The following is a 15,726-nucleotide window of genomic DNA, read 5'->3' on the forward strand; positions in this document are numbered from 1 at the left end:
CTGCCATCGCTCGAACAACGGTGAATGGATCCACCCTGCAGAAGCTTGGAGAAGCGCGTTCTTAGAGCTTTTCAGGCGTTCCCATAGGCTCTAGGCTCTTTGGCGAAGTAGGGCAGCGAAGGTGTTTACCCGTCTGTGTATTGTGTGTTGCGTGTTCTTACATCACATCGATCACACCCACTGAACTTTTTCAAAGATGGTGAATGGTAATTAAACCTTTAGTTTAATTTTACATATGAAACAGTACTTTGTGATTTTCTAGTTATATTAATCCTTTGAAATATTTTATTATTTTATTTGATTTTTACATTTATTTAAAATTGTTTTAAAGTTCTACTGAATGAGTCATATAATTTTTGTTTCTAAATCTTGAGTACGTTTTTTAAAAAAATAATTAAACCAAATATGTTTTGAAAAGGCAATTTTGAGGTTTATATTGTAAATTTTTTTTAAATAAATTATACATTCAATAAGTATTAGTCTGCAGAAGGGTGACTTTCAAACCCCTACAACGTAATAAAAATAAATACACATCGAAGCGAAACCTCGTTTTCTTTTGTCACATCCAACTGGAATAGGAGCTCCCGGTATCAAAAAGCAAAATCCTACAGACATATTCGTATACTTACACAAAAGATCACTGCCATATTCGCAGGCAGCCAGATGGTCAAACATGGCAGTCAGAACTGGTAATATAACACTGTTGACATAGAACAGCGATGTACAAGTCTTCAAGTGGGTTCCTCTGAGGTGGCTGTACTTTCCCTGGAAGCCATTATTACAATTAGGAAATCACATACAATTATTTGCATCGTTACTTATTCTAACATTATTTATCGCTATTGTACAATTACCATTCTAATTTATAATAATTAAACTGTTCTTTGGAAGGAGTTTGGCATTTCAAACGGCGTAACTGCCGAGAAGAAAAGAAATGAATTGGGCAGCTTTTGGAAAACTTAGTATATACTAGAAAATAAAGAGATTCCGATTTGTCTGAAAAAGGAAACATATAAAATTGATAAAATTATTGAAAAAGCATATAAAATGTTAGGTTTTATTATACGAGTATCTAAGCCTTTTAAAAATGATCTAACAATAAAAAATCTTTATTATAGTTATGTAAGAACCCATCTTGAATTTGCGTCTATCGTTTGGAATCCACAATACATTACTTATATTGACAGGCTGGAGAAAGTACAAAACAAATTTTTAAAACATTTGAATTTCCGATGCTCTCTTATATTTCCAAATCATGACTTATCTGGACGTTTTCACAAACTGATTAACCTCGAAAAAAGGAGAACATTAATGGACCTCACATTCCTCTATAAAATTATTAACAGTCTAGCTGATTCGTCCCAGCTCCTAAATAAAATTCAAATTAACTGTCCATCACGTGCCCTACGAAATCACCCAACCTTTAGAATACCTAGTGTCAATACGAACTATTGCCAGAATTCGTTTTTACACAGATCGTGTTCCACTTTTAACAGCTTTTTTAACCATATAGATATATATCATACAGGATTACAATTATTTAAAAATAGTGTATTGAAAACTTTTGAATAAAACTCCGGTTGGTCCCTTTTTCTCTTATATCACTCAAATTACATACATTCATATTATTATTATAAATTAAATTTCTCTTTTGAAATTTTGTATTACTTCTAAAATCGCTTTAATGAAATTTTATCGACTTTTCTTGGTTTAAAATCTTCTCCTTAGATTGCTTTTTCAAATTTTAAATGATTACTTGCCATACTTGTTATTCCTTCTTTATTTTTTCTTTTTTCTCTGCTGCCATTGGCATGTTTTTATACTTGTTATACTTTTAAACTACTTTTAATTACTTATATTATATATGTTAATAAAATCAATATATTGCTGCTCTTACTATAATGTGTCATTAATTTTGAAGATGTTTTTTAAATTGACCTAAATTTAAATTTACTGTCTTATATTTCACTTAAAGATTCTTCTCATCGTTTCTTTGAATCTCTTAAAATAAATATGTGTTTATGTTTTTCCTTTTTTAAAAAAAAAAATAAAATGTTATTACTATTTTATTTTATTTTTACATCTGAGTATTTTTTTCATTCTTTATTTCCATTCTTAATTCTTAATTACTCTTACAAGTTTTCTTCATTTTTAATATTATTTCCATTTGTAAATAGTCACTACAAACTACAAAACTTAAAATATATTTTTTTTTTCACTTAAATTTAAATATTTAAACAACTTTCATTTATGTTTTCTTTTTCCTTCTCTTTTTTATACTTTCATAATTAACATTAGATTTAATTGCTTTTTAATATGGAAACTTCACTGGTCCATTAGAATTAAGTCCAATTGTGTAAAATATTAAACTTTGTAACTGTACTGTATGTTTCCTGAATAAAAGAAAAATAAAATAAAAAATAAATAAAAAAATAAATATAAATCATGTATACTGCCAGTGACTACATATGCATTAGATACCATGGCCTTTACAAAAAGAAATGTAGAAAAGCTCAAATGCACATATCGATCCATGGAAAGATCCATGCTTGGTATAAGCCTAAGAGACAGAATAAGAATTGAGGAAATTAGGAACAGAACCAGAATAGCGGATATCATGGATCGCGTAGCAGGACTAAAGTGGAAATGAGCTGGACATTTTGCGAGACAAGACCCCACAAGATGGACTCCTAAAATTTTAGGAGAATAAGAGAGGCGTCGGAAAACCTCAAAAAATATGGTCCGACGACATAGTCGCTGTGGGGGGTAAAAATTGGCTGCAAGCAGCAACCTCCGAAAGAAATGGGTGGATATGGATCCAGCAGTGGAGGACAGAAGGCTCAAGAAGAAGAAACGGTTATTTTATAAGTACACTTATATTCTGTCAAACAAGTGCCGGGACTGAGTAAAAAAAACAATAACAAATCAACTTTCTTCCAAATTCATTAAATCCCCCTCAAAATAGGCTCCTTCTGAAGTGATACATTTTTTTCAAAGAAAAATCCAGTGATCCATGCTACACCAGAATCGCCTTGAGTTCCCTTTGTGAATTTTGGTTTTTTCTTTAAACAAGTCAAAACGAGTTCCACGAAGCAATAATTTAAGTTGGGGGAACAGAAAAAAGCCACTGGGAGCCAAGTCAGAAGAAAACGGCGGTAGTTCAATGACATTCGTTGAGTTTTTGTTAAAAAAATCATTCACAATGATGGCTTTGTGAGATGGTGCACTCGTGGTGTAAAACCCAAGAGTTGTTCTTCCACAAATCTGGCGTTTTTCTGCAAATGTTGCCACTATGAAAAATAAATAAAATCATACATAGATAAAGATAGCGTTTGTAATCACCCCCCCAGAGTTCTGGTTCATCCAAGGTTACGGAAAGACATACACATCTTAAAATTATGAGGTTTTTTTTTATATTTACATCTTGCAGGTTGATGATGGTGTGTCCCAAATCATCGGCAGTGTTGTTGAAGAACGTCAGCATGGACGTTCTGATGAACTCGGGACAGTTTTTCACTAAAGACTTGGCGTCTATTCCCTTCACGAGGACTTGCAGACAGCGCACGGAGATTCTCACATCAGCACCAAAAGCGGCAAGCCTGGAATTAGGGTTTTTTTCTTTTACGTGGTAAAAATTAGAGTATTTAATTGTACTGTTTTTAAAAAATGTACGAAAAAATAAACAAAAATAAACCTATTTGCAATGTCTCAGGTTTATGGTAGATAATGCGTCAGGTATCTGCATCCAACACGTCTGCTATTTATGATTTTTTGATCAAACCACGGATTACATTAATTTAACAAAACAATTTTTTATTTTTAAATTCACATTCTATTTTTAACATATTTTGTGAAGGTTGTCTGAGTCTTTTTTTTGTTTTGTCTGGTAGTTTATTGTATAATTTCAGTCCTTGGTTTATTAGTCTTTACTCTCCTTATCTCATTTTAGAATGTTGTATTTGATATTGTTCTGATTTTCTCTTATTGTATCCATGTTAATTACATTTTTTTTCATGTTTTATTTCTTCGTCAACAATTGCATAAGTGGCTACTTTATGAATATGTTTTAAGGATTCTAGTTGAAAGAGTTCAGTTATATTTAATTTATTGTTAAGTTTATTTAAAGAGTTCTTTAGTTGCTGATAGATAAGGGAGGTCATATTCTAACTGTTTCGGATTCATTTTCTTTTATTCAAGTGTCAAGCCATTCCTTCCTTTGATTCCGGTGGTCCTTGTTTTGAATCCCAATGTACCTACTCCTCCCTGACGGCGAGTCAAGAAAGCAACGCGTGACAACACAACAAAAAACCGTACCGCGAACAACAGCGAAAACCGTACCGCGAGCGTGACAGTGATTTCGAATCACCAACATACAAGAAAACGTGCAAAGTGACCAGTGCAAATGATAACGGTGTCTTTCTGGACCAGTGCCAAAGGGAGGAAACCGTAAGTCCTTACTCCTTTCATTAATTCCAGGATTGACACTCAAAACCATAACGTCAATTAGTTTACCTAAAATCAAACGTTCCCTGTTTTTTTCGAACACGCGTATCGCGAGAGGGCAGGCCTTGTTTACAGTCCCGAGGTCGAAGGTATCGAGCATCTAACACTAACTTTAATATTTGATTTTGCTTTGTAGCCTGTTAATGTCATTTTGATTTCCTGGTCCCCATGGTAGTTATGCAACTAGTATGGGTAGTTTATTATATAAATAAAAGACGAGTGATACTTTACTCGAAGATGTCGCGAAAGCGATGAAACCGGTAACTGGATATTCCAAATTTGTGGATTAAAGTATCACTCGTCTTATTTTTACAATAAATTACAATGAACTTCCATCAAGAATCTTCACTTACAAACTTAAATGTTTTAGTATGGGTAGGTTATATGCATAACATGTTTTAGTTTTTGCAAAGGCTTCACACATATAATTTTTTCCGTTCTTGGAACGTAAATTTTGATTTGGAAAAAAAGACTCAATAATGTCGCCACATTACTAATTAAATTATTGATATGAATTGTCCATGTCAATTGTTAGTCCTAAGTATTTAACATCTTCAATTTCAATTGATCAATCATTTATGTAGGCATCTATTTTTTTCTAGATTTAAAATGGATGGTATTTTTTTTTTCATTAAGTATAAGTTTGAGTTTGTCCATTTAGTTATAATATTCAAAATAGATTATCAAACTTACCTGGATCTCAGCAGACTTGCTAGCTTGCAGAAGAGAGAAGCGACCATTTCTTTCTCTTTCAAACTTGCGGCTCCTACATTATTGGTTGCTGTGGCAACCGCGATAAAGTAGTTTCTATGCGTTGAGAAGTATTTTTCCATTAAAGGCAACACCACCTACACAAAAAACACGTGCATTGTTAATAATGATAAGTATTGAAAGAAATCGCCAGTTTAGCAGCTATCTGCTTTCTATTTATTAACTTCTAACTTATATTTACAGTCTGCATTAGGTAATGGATTAAACAGCCCGTAAAGTTAAGCCAACGACAATTTGTCAAATAAATAAATGAATAAATATGTATGGAGGACATCGATGTATGGCTGTGAGACATGGTTCCTTACTGAAAAAGATAGAAAAGTAAAACAGGCCCCTGAGATGTATTACAGAAGATTATTAGGAATTTTCTAGACTAAAGACTAGGTTTTTAGTAGAATCGAAGAAGGGAACCTAATTAAAGTTGTCTCAGAGAGACGAGCTCAATGGATCGGCCACGTTAAGCCCCACGAAGATCTTCTGCGTGACATAATAGAGGGAACGGTTGAGAGGACAAATCACAGAAGAGAGTATTTGGGACAAGCATGCAAGGATCTCATATGTTGGGCTGAAGAGGGCTGCAGAGAATAGATCGCAGCGGAAGACGAGATGCGGAACTTTGTTGCAAACCGATCCCCAAGATTGAGACTGCGAAGAAGACAAGACTTGATAAATCTCCAATTTTTTAAATAATGAAGTCGTATTTTGCTATAACAGGAATGAAAGGCCATTTTTTTTTTGGCAATTTTTTTAGCATGTAAACAGTCTACTGTTTTCTGCTAGTAAATAAATTAATGCACCATGACATTACAGCATCATTTGTAAAGGTTTTATTTTAACACTTAATAATTTAACTAACATGACAATGAGAAACTTCAGTCCTACGGGAAATTGGATACAAAAATGATTTTTTACGCTCGGTAAAAATTAGAGCCTTAAATTATACTGAAAGTTTCTAGAAAATGTACGAAAACAATATTTGAATAAAAATAGACTAATTTAAACGACGTCACTAGTTCATATGAATCAATCAATGATTAAAGTTGTGGAATATTTCCGGTTTACTTACCGTCAGCGGACTAATCGACAGAACTGACGGAAAAGAAGCGGAAGAGAACTTGAGACGTCACACTCTGAGTAATTTCAGAAATGTTAAACTTTAAAATATCATAGCTTTTATAATGCGATAAAAAAATTGTCATTGTTTAAAACTTCCTCATTGAGAGTTGCTAACCTTGGAAAAGAACTTGATATCCCTCGTGCTGGTTTTGAAGGATGTCCGTCTGCTGAAGGTGGTCGAGGGCTTGAGGAGTTTCATGTTGATGGTAGCTCGATCCAAGTACTGGATCAGCTTCTCCAGCAGCGAGTAGGCAAAGCGGAGTTCGACGGCCACTCCAGCGGCCGCTTGCTCCGTGTCGGACTGGCCGGCACGAGAAGGCCTAGATAATTAAAAACATTGTCATCATTATTATTAAATTAGGGGCCGGCAGCTATCAACTGTTATTATGGCAAATTGCTCTCTAGAAAAACTAAGACCATTAGTTACAAAACTCTCCTTTGACCGGTCATTACATATGGTGCCGAATGCTGGGTTATGACCAAACGAGATGAAAATATGATATGAGAATTTGAAGGAAATATATTAAGGAAGATATTCGGTGCAGTGAACCGAAATGAAGTATGGAGGAGACGGTTTAATAATTAATGAGTTTTGACAATTCTTGTCAAAAAAGCATAGTGTAACCGACCCGTTACAGGGGGGAATGGCGGCTTTGTCTTCCTAGTTCCACTTAATCGGCACACCCGGCGTCAACGGGAGGCCGGCGCACCGAAAGAGCACTGACCACTAAGTCAACCTCAGTAGCCCTGAAAAGGGCTTTCCAACGGGACCTTTTGGTGCAAAGAGGCAATCGCAGTCAGGGCAATCAAGGCGGAAGCCAGCAGCGAAGCACGAAGTCCGGCGGGAAGCGGAGGCGTAGAATGAAACACACAACCCAAGTTTCTGGAACGAACTAACTGTTTATTTAAAATGCACTCATTATAAAGCGCCCGCGGCGCGTTGCCCGACGCCCGCGCGCGCGACCGACGCCGAGAAGTGGAGGTACGGGTGACCACTCGCTCGGTCTCCCCCACTCTCACTCTGCCCAACGCTTCTCCGGGATATGATAAAATTAAACCATCGCTAGTAAAAAATCTTAAAGACATGCTTAGTCCAATATTAACAAACCTGATTAATCTGCATATAAAAGAAGGTACCTATCCAGATGAATTAAAAATAGCAAGAATCACTCCAATATATAAAGGAGGCGATAAAAAAGATCATAGCAATTACAGACCAATCGCAAATTTAACAGTTTTCAACAAAATATTTGAAAAATATATTCAAAAGAGATTGATGGATCATGTTAAAAATCTTAATATACTTACTTATAATCAACATGGCTTTCAGGAAAAGAAAGGAACCGGAACAGCCCTAGTGAATTTAATAAATTTTATTCAAACCAACATGGATACTGGGATCCCAATCACGGGAGTAATCTTAGATTTTAAAAAAGCTTTCGATACGGTTCATGTTGAGACCATGATAAAAAAGTTAAACGACATAGGAGTAAAATTTCAAGAAAGTAAACTATTAAAATCATACTTAGCAAATCGAAAGCAGTATACATATGTTAATGAAAAAAAAAGCCTTTTGCAAACGGTAAATTTTGGAGTACCCCAAGGATCCATTTTGGGTCCAATATTATATATTTTATACATTAATGATTTGTCACTGTACAATTTCAAGGGAAAAATTATTATGTATGCCGACGACATTGGACTATTCTATAAAAATCAAACAGACGTATTAACAAACAATGACATAAACAAAGACCTAACTATGTTGACTAAATGGACAAACACAAACTTACTTACACTTAATGAAAAAAAATGCAATATTATCCATTTTGAAACTAGAAAAAAATGTCATAAAGTAGATGCTTACATAAATAATGAACGACTTACTGAAATTGAACATGTTAAATACTTAGGACTAACAATAGACAGACAACTAACATGGAAAATTCATATCAACAATTTAATTAGCAAAGTGGCGACATTATCGAGTCTTTTTTTAAAAATCAAAAATTTTATTCCAAAAACGGAAAAAATTCTAATGTATGAAGCCTATGTAAAAACTAAAATATGTTATACGCAACTATTATGGGGAGCAGGATATCAAAATGACATAAACAGACTACAAAGACAACAAAATAAAATATTAAAGTTAGTGTATGACCTTCCCTATTTAACTGCAACTAGAGAACTTTTTAAACAAACTAAGCAATTAGATGTAACTGAACTCTTTAAAAGAATCTAGAAGAATCTAGAATCATTAAAATTTATCCATAAATTAGCCACTAATGTAATTGTAGACGAAGAACTAAAACTAGTAAAAAATTGTAGTCAACATGGACATAATACGAGAATATCAGACAAATACCATATACAACTTTCTAAAACAAGACAAGGACAATCAAGACTAATGAACCAGGGACTGAAATTATATAATAAACTACCAGACAAAACTAAACAAAAGACTCAGACAAACTTTTCAAAAGACGTAAAAAATATTATCTTGAACAACAGAGTATAAATTAAAAATGTATACATTATTTTATGTAATATGAATGTAATAATCCGTAAGGGTTTATAAATAAATTTTCAAATAAAAAAAAAAAAAATAAATAAAAAAAACGGCCGGTTACGTAAATAGCGGCGTCTACCCGCGCGCGGGTTCAGTCGACAGTATGTCGCGCAGCGCGCAACATACAAGAATGAATGCACATATAAATAAACACATACAAAAATTATAAATTCAACATAAAATTATCCAATAAAATCCTATTCTATATTTTCCTCGGGATAGCCAAGGCCGAACCCAAAAGTGGAACAAATTGCCTTTATTGTGGATTCAACACTTGGCCTTCACATATACCGAGGCCTTATACTATCAAATATTAGTCATAAAGTAAAGTCAAACACGCAAACAATTTATACAATATTAATGCTTGCGGCTTCCATCGTTCCCAGCGCGTCCGGAACACATAGCTTTTTTTTTTAAGCAAAATTGATTAAAAGTAAAATTTTGTGACCTACTGAGAACTGCCATAGCAATACCTAGGGGCACACAAAGGTTGAGGAGGAGAAAGGAGTAGCTTCTGAAAATGTTAATATACCTGTGTAACTTGTATCCTTGGTACTGTAAATACTTGAGGAATTCTTGAGAGCGTTCTCTGTCCTTCTTCTTCTCCTTGTCGGTGAGGAGGTCATAGGGGACAAGTTGCGGATGGATTCCACCTAAAATACACAGAAAATCAGCATGTATGTACGTGTAACAACATTGACCTAACGAAACTAAGCCGAAACCAAGTGAGGGTTATCACTATTGTAGAGTCCTTACAGGGGCCTTACGATAGCTACATGAAAACATGTATGGACTTGTCGGTGGAGCTGGCTTCGGAATACCTCGGTAGATAGAGGTAGTAGAAAAGTTAAGTATACCATTTTGAAATATCTTTGATGCGAACTGATAAGTACAACTGCATTTTTGTTCATTTAACAATTAACAGCTTGCCCATCGCATACCGCACACCGCACCTGATGACATAAGTCTCCTTGGCGGTGCCCACATACACGGAACAGTTGCTCGTCGCCGAACGATAAAAGCTGCCTGAAGGGGCTCTCTGTAATCTAGTAGCAAGAAGGTCATCCAGAAGTACATAATATGTACTTCATTGGATTGAGAAAAGAGGGAAGTGAATTCTTTACTGACTGGGATTAAATTGATTTGACATGATCAATTTGCCGAAATGATTGCAAAACTTTTTAAAAACCTTGAAATTCTTTTTGGAAGCCACCAGATCTGTATATTTGACAGGACCTATAACAGGGCTACGGATAGTAGCGAGAAGCTTTATTTGATAATCATAGAGAGGAGGAAAGGGACAAGACCACAGGGTGTGTTCAAAAGACTGATTATGATATCCGCAGCAGCACAAAGGGGAATCAACAATATTGAAAGCATTTATTTTTTTATAAAATTTTCTTTGACCCGATAAAAACTGCGTAGTCCAGTGATTGGGGATAACCCAAAAAGGTTTTCATTCGTTTTCCTTGATGTTGAAGGTGACAGCAACATTATGCAAAACGGATGAACATTTAGAAATTTTCATTTGGGATACGCCATATACACACCTCCATTGGTGATGAGTTCCTCTTTCTTCTTCTTGGCCCAGATGTCGTGTGCGTTGTCGGCGAGCCTCTCCGCCATGTTCTGCATTTCCCTGGAGAGGGTCAGGTTGGTCATGTCCACCGGGTGAGGGTTGTAGTTGAATGGAGTGGCCGAGTCAACCTGGAATCGAGAAGATCGACTTAACCAATACTCCTTCAGAAGGCTGGGCACAGACAGAGGTTTTTGTTACCCTAACTATTTATTGTACTGCCCGAACATTGTAAAACCATGACCCGAATTCAATTTAATAAATTTGTAAAGAAATTCTAAGTGGGTTTGGGTAGTCAGAAGAATTACTTGTCCATATTGATAAACAATAGTATGGATAATTAAACTTGTACAGTAAATACTCTCAGCGATTTTGTATATAAATACGTGGTATTTTCTACGGCCGCGAGAGCGTTTGGAATATCACTCCAGATGTATCAGGTGGTATTATTGGGTGATAACATAAATTATGTCCGTTTTTTTCCAAAACTACTTCCTTATAGTCGATTTGGTGTGCTTCTAAATTACAAAACTTTAAAGTATCATAGTCATGATGATAAGATAGATGCATTTTTTTTTTCTTAGTTAGAAGTCTAATAAACTAGTTTTATTGGTTAGTTTGTTTGCGATGTTCCCAAAAATTTATTGCACACGGGACAATTTATTATTTTACGGATACTGTTAGTACAACAATACTAAGATAAATAGGGAAAATACCTCTGGTGGGTCACCCAGTCTCGGCTGATTGTTGCCAGGTTGTAGGGTCAGGTCAGGTGTAGTGTGAAATGGAGAGGGGAAAACACAATATTATACATAAAAACAGTATTAATTCACAGTGTGGCAACACTCAAACAGACATGAAACCAAAACTACCCACATTTGGCTTTTAAAATTCCAACGAATTTTAGGCCAAACAACTTAATAAAGCTTAATTGTTTTACTTCTATTATTTTCTTCCAATAGGCAAATTGACAAGCTAAGCCTGCTACATACAGGGTGTGGGGTAATGAATGGATAACTTTATATCTACGTATACGGGACATCATCATGGTTCAGAAAGTTAAAAATTGTGTTTGGTAAAAGTCTCACAGTTTTCAAGTTATTCGACATTTTTTTTAATTTTAAGAAAATTACACCCTCGCCACTTTTTTCGGTGGTAATTAAGAACTGGTTCATTGATTTTTATTTATAATTATTAATATTGTTTTTCGTATGAGCGAAATTGATAAGGGGAACCCTCTGTCTATAAAAGTTTTCCGGTACGAGGGAGAGCGTTCACTAGACATGTACAAAGGATGCCGAATTTGCGGGTATCTAAGAGAATCATGACTGGATATCTAGAGGGTAGATGGATGGTCAAAAGACCTAGGCTGATGTGGGATGACGACGTTAAGAAAGATGCAGCACAGCTTCTACATGTTACAAATTGGAAGACGGCGAAGAGGACAGGTTGAGTTGGAGGCAAAAGTTGAAGGAGGCAAAGGTTCACCGCCATTGGAGAAGAAGAAAAAAGCGGACATGGAATGTTGAAAATCATCTTTAAGTTGAGGACTCTTTAATTTATAAATATAAATATATTGGTTTCATGACTGTTTGAAGTACTGTATTGTTAAAAATAATTGACATCAAAACATGGGTAAAAATGTACAAATCAGGATGGGAAAAAAGCAGGCCAAAATTTAAACTTAATTTTTAAAAATAGGTTGTTCGATCGAAAGTTAGATTAGTTATATTATAAAAATAAAACTCTACGTAATAATGGGGTCTTTAAAACATTTGAAATATAATGAAAAATGATGGTTTTGCTACCAGATCTTGGATAAAGCAATAGTTAAATATTTTCTAGTCCCCGTGGCTCCTCACACGTTATATTTTTGTATACAAAAACCGAGTTGTAATCATGTGGTAGCGTCCCGGACTCATGGGTCGGAGTTCCGAAATTCAAACACTACAACTCGATTTCCGCTTTATAGCGTAGTTATTTGCAACTTTTCGAAAACGGCCTGATATTGAAATATTTATTGTTTTATTTGAAAAATGTGTCAAACAAAAGCTAAATCCTAGTATCACAAAAGCTAAACGCTTCGATATCTGTCAGTAAAACAAAAAGCCTTACAGTATCTAGACAACCTATGAGGTGTAAGCTGACTATTGACAACAAGTCAGTGAACATGAGTTTCAGATACCTGGGAGTAGAAATCTCAAGTCATAGAGATTTGAACAGGCCAACAAAGCATCAACCGTGTCGGGGTGTCTGAGGAAGGTAATATGGAGAAAAAAGCGTGTGTGTATCGTTAGCAAGGTCAGAATATACAAGACTCGTGTGAAAACCTCCATGACATATGCTGTGGAAGCGCGGGCTGACACTGTTTGTACCAAAAGGCTACTCAGAACTACTTCAATGTAGGTTTTTACTGGAAAACTCCGAGATTAAATCAATAATATTGTAGTTAGACGTGTGTGAAATAGAGGATATGGAGGAATAGAGCAAATTCAGACGAAGATGCTTGAAGGACCATGTGCTGTGACAGACTTGTTTATGCTGCAGCCAATGGTATCCCATCTAGACATATATCTGGAAGACTACTTAAGAGATGGAGGGCAGTTGGGCCTCATCAACCCAAGAGAAAAGTAATTATTTTTCTGTAACACAGATCTTAGGATAAGATGAAGAAGAAGAAGCATTACAAATGATCTCTGATACGCTGCGACATTTGCTTATGCAGTGCAATGAATAAATTTAATGGTGTATGAAATTTACTAATACTTCACATATATACTATTGTGATTGCTCTATAGAATCCGCTCAGAATGTCCTTCAGAAGTTATTAACGGAGCAAGCTTTTTGGGGTATAAAGGAATCAAGGTTACGTATACAGTACCACATTGCTCTTGGATTGTCTTCTCATAGAACTACGGTTGGATGTCGGGATGTCAACTTCTGAATGCTCCACTGACCAACCAATGGCCAGCAGGGCTTTGAGAGACTCTCTCACCGGTTCTTTGTAGCGTTCCTTCTCCTGAAAAAACAAAGAATATTTTTACTAGTTTTATTTTATTGAAAGTAATTTACATAATACATCTTATTTTAATTAATATCTGATCCTAGCCAACTCTCAGAGTGAGGACCCTTACCTTTTATTAGGGAGGTGGGCTGGAATCCTCTTTTAAAACCCCTTTGTATAACAATAGCTCATTTTAAAGAAGGTAATATAGAAAATCTAGACATTTACAGGGCTTATACCTGTCATTGGCTGGTTCGAGTGGCCACTTTACAAACGGTGTCAACATTCACCATTTGGCGTATGATTGAATATTTTAGTTTGCTCAAATTCGCCGTTCATTCACTCTACATGTCCAGACCAACACAGACCTCATTTTGTCGATAATGCTCTTCTCAGCCTTATATAATGCACGGACCTTGACATTTGTGCAAGCATCATATAAAGTTTTAGCACACATTTGCTTGAGAGATCGCATTTCTACAGCAGTTATCCTTGTGTTTCCAATTGAAAACTTTCGTTCCATACATAAGGGTTGGCACCAGGACTGCATATTGAACATCTAAACATTTATTTCCCAAGGTTAGTTTTACTGCACCGTTCACTCTGTTCCCGACACTCCCAGTATTTCCATCCCTAGTAAATACACTACAAGGAAGAAAATTTTGTTTTTTTTACCGATACAAGTTGGTTTGAGTGATCACTTTATACCTTAATTCTGCCGAAAACCATAAAATGTAAATTTTTTCAATGAAAATAGCAATGGGCCAAGTTAGACCCTTGTGGTATTCCAAATAAAAGTAATTTTTAAAAGCTGCTTCATAGCGTCTCATCAGAGATTTTGACTCTCCCTATTTTTTTTATTGCATGTCCACTTCCTAGATGAAGCATGAAGTTCAGACAAACTGTCAAATCATCATCTCATCACACCAGAATTATTTTCAGACATCATGATAAAAAAAAAAATTTTGGAACTTACATAATCGTTAAGCATGTTATAAGGTTTAAGTCTTGGGTGACATTTTTGTGAATCGGACCAGCTTTCTCCATACACCCAACTGTTTTCCAATTTCCTGAAAATAAAAAAGATGTTTTAAAACTTTGGCGTTAACTTTGTGACACTTTTTAAACAATATTTTGAGAATCTCTAAATCTTTTGCACAATGCTGTTTTCTGGGTTATTGTGCCGTGTTTCATTATCATTCTTTAAAGTTTTAAATTGCATTACATAACCCCGAAGATGGACGCTGTAATGCAATAAGAAATGTCAGAAAAGAGTACAAATGACGCATTTTGCAACTAAACGGCCGCGAAAATCTACACAAATTTGGACTAAATTTTAAACTACTGAATTTATTGGATGATTGGTAAAAAAACTGATTTCTTTCATGCAGATATTTTTATTGCCTTGCAAAGTGCCCTCTGATTCTGAAAAATGTGCGTCAGTGCTATATAAGCTCCTGATGTCACTGCGACCCGTGTAGATCTATTGTGATGGGTCCCTGGAAATTAGTTCAAAGCCCAGGTCTTTAAAGAACCTGGCTACTATGTGTAATCTCAAAAATTCGTATCGAGCCATTAGGTACGAGACGAGCTCTTTAACATCCTTAGGTTTAATCAGTGGTCTCTCGAGAATGTGGCTTCTTTTTTTATACAAAGCATCATATTCACATAGAATGCATATAGATGTTTCCTCATCTGCACTGCATAACCTACATCTGGAAGGTCTTAGAGATATTCATTCTAGCAAGGTGTTTATTTAATCTGTAAGATCTAGTGATAACTTGCTTTTGGCTAACTTTCATTAGGTCGAAAGCAAACCTTTGCAAGTACTAATTTAGCAGTTCCTTCGCATGGTGCTAACCAGGTGCGTTTTGTCTGTGTTATGCTCTGTTTCCGGGACCTCTACTAACGAATGATTTCCTCCGACTTCTTAGTGTTGTAGACTTCATGTTATAAGAGTGATTAAGAAATTGATGCACTTACTTGGAGGCCCAGGCATCGTGGTAATGCTCAGAGAACTTCTGAACAATAGTATTAAGATCATTGTTTAGTGCCACTGAACTAGTATTGATGGGTTGCGGGTCGTACTGAGGATTATCTGGACCACCTATAAAAATGTAATTACATTAGAACTTACATCATTGGAAGAACGACGGACCCTATAGAAACTTATAAGAAACTAAATTA

The 15,726-nt window shown here is 35.4% G+C and overlaps 1 protein-coding gene across 2 annotated transcripts in view; it reads right to left on the reverse strand.

Moving 5' to 3' along the window:
• Window positions 1-15,726, reverse strand: part of RyR (Ryanodine receptor) — a 126,614-nt gene that overhangs the window by 78,213 nt on the left and 32,675 nt on the right. For both annotated transcript variants that reach the window (XM_088231329.1, XM_088231328.1), the window contains exons 20-28: window positions 15,523-15,646; window positions 14,516-14,609; window positions 13,417-13,554; window positions 10,510-10,666; window positions 9,492-9,612; window positions 6,506-6,710; window positions 5,197-5,351; window positions 3,422-3,599; window positions 630-765 (exon numbers count right to left, since the gene is read on the reverse strand). In XM_088231329.1, coding sequence (XP_088087455.1) covers window positions 630-765; window positions 3,422-3,599; window positions 5,197-5,351; window positions 6,506-6,710; window positions 9,492-9,612; window positions 10,510-10,666; window positions 13,417-13,554; window positions 14,516-14,609; window positions 15,523-15,646 — 1,308 coding nt within the window. The remainder of the gene's footprint in view (window positions 1-629; window positions 766-3,421; window positions 3,600-5,196; window positions 5,352-6,505; window positions 6,711-9,491; window positions 9,613-10,509; window positions 10,667-13,416; window positions 13,555-14,515; window positions 14,610-15,522; window positions 15,647-15,726) is intronic.

Source organism: Micrasema longulum, unplaced genomic scaffold, assembly GCF_059751315.1.
Source record: "Micrasema longulum isolate JH-2025_06_02 unplaced genomic scaffold, ASM5975131v1 h1tg000873l, whole genome shotgun sequence".
NCBI classification, from domain to species: Eukaryota; Metazoa; Arthropoda; class Insecta; order Trichoptera; family Brachycentridae; genus Micrasema; species Micrasema longulum.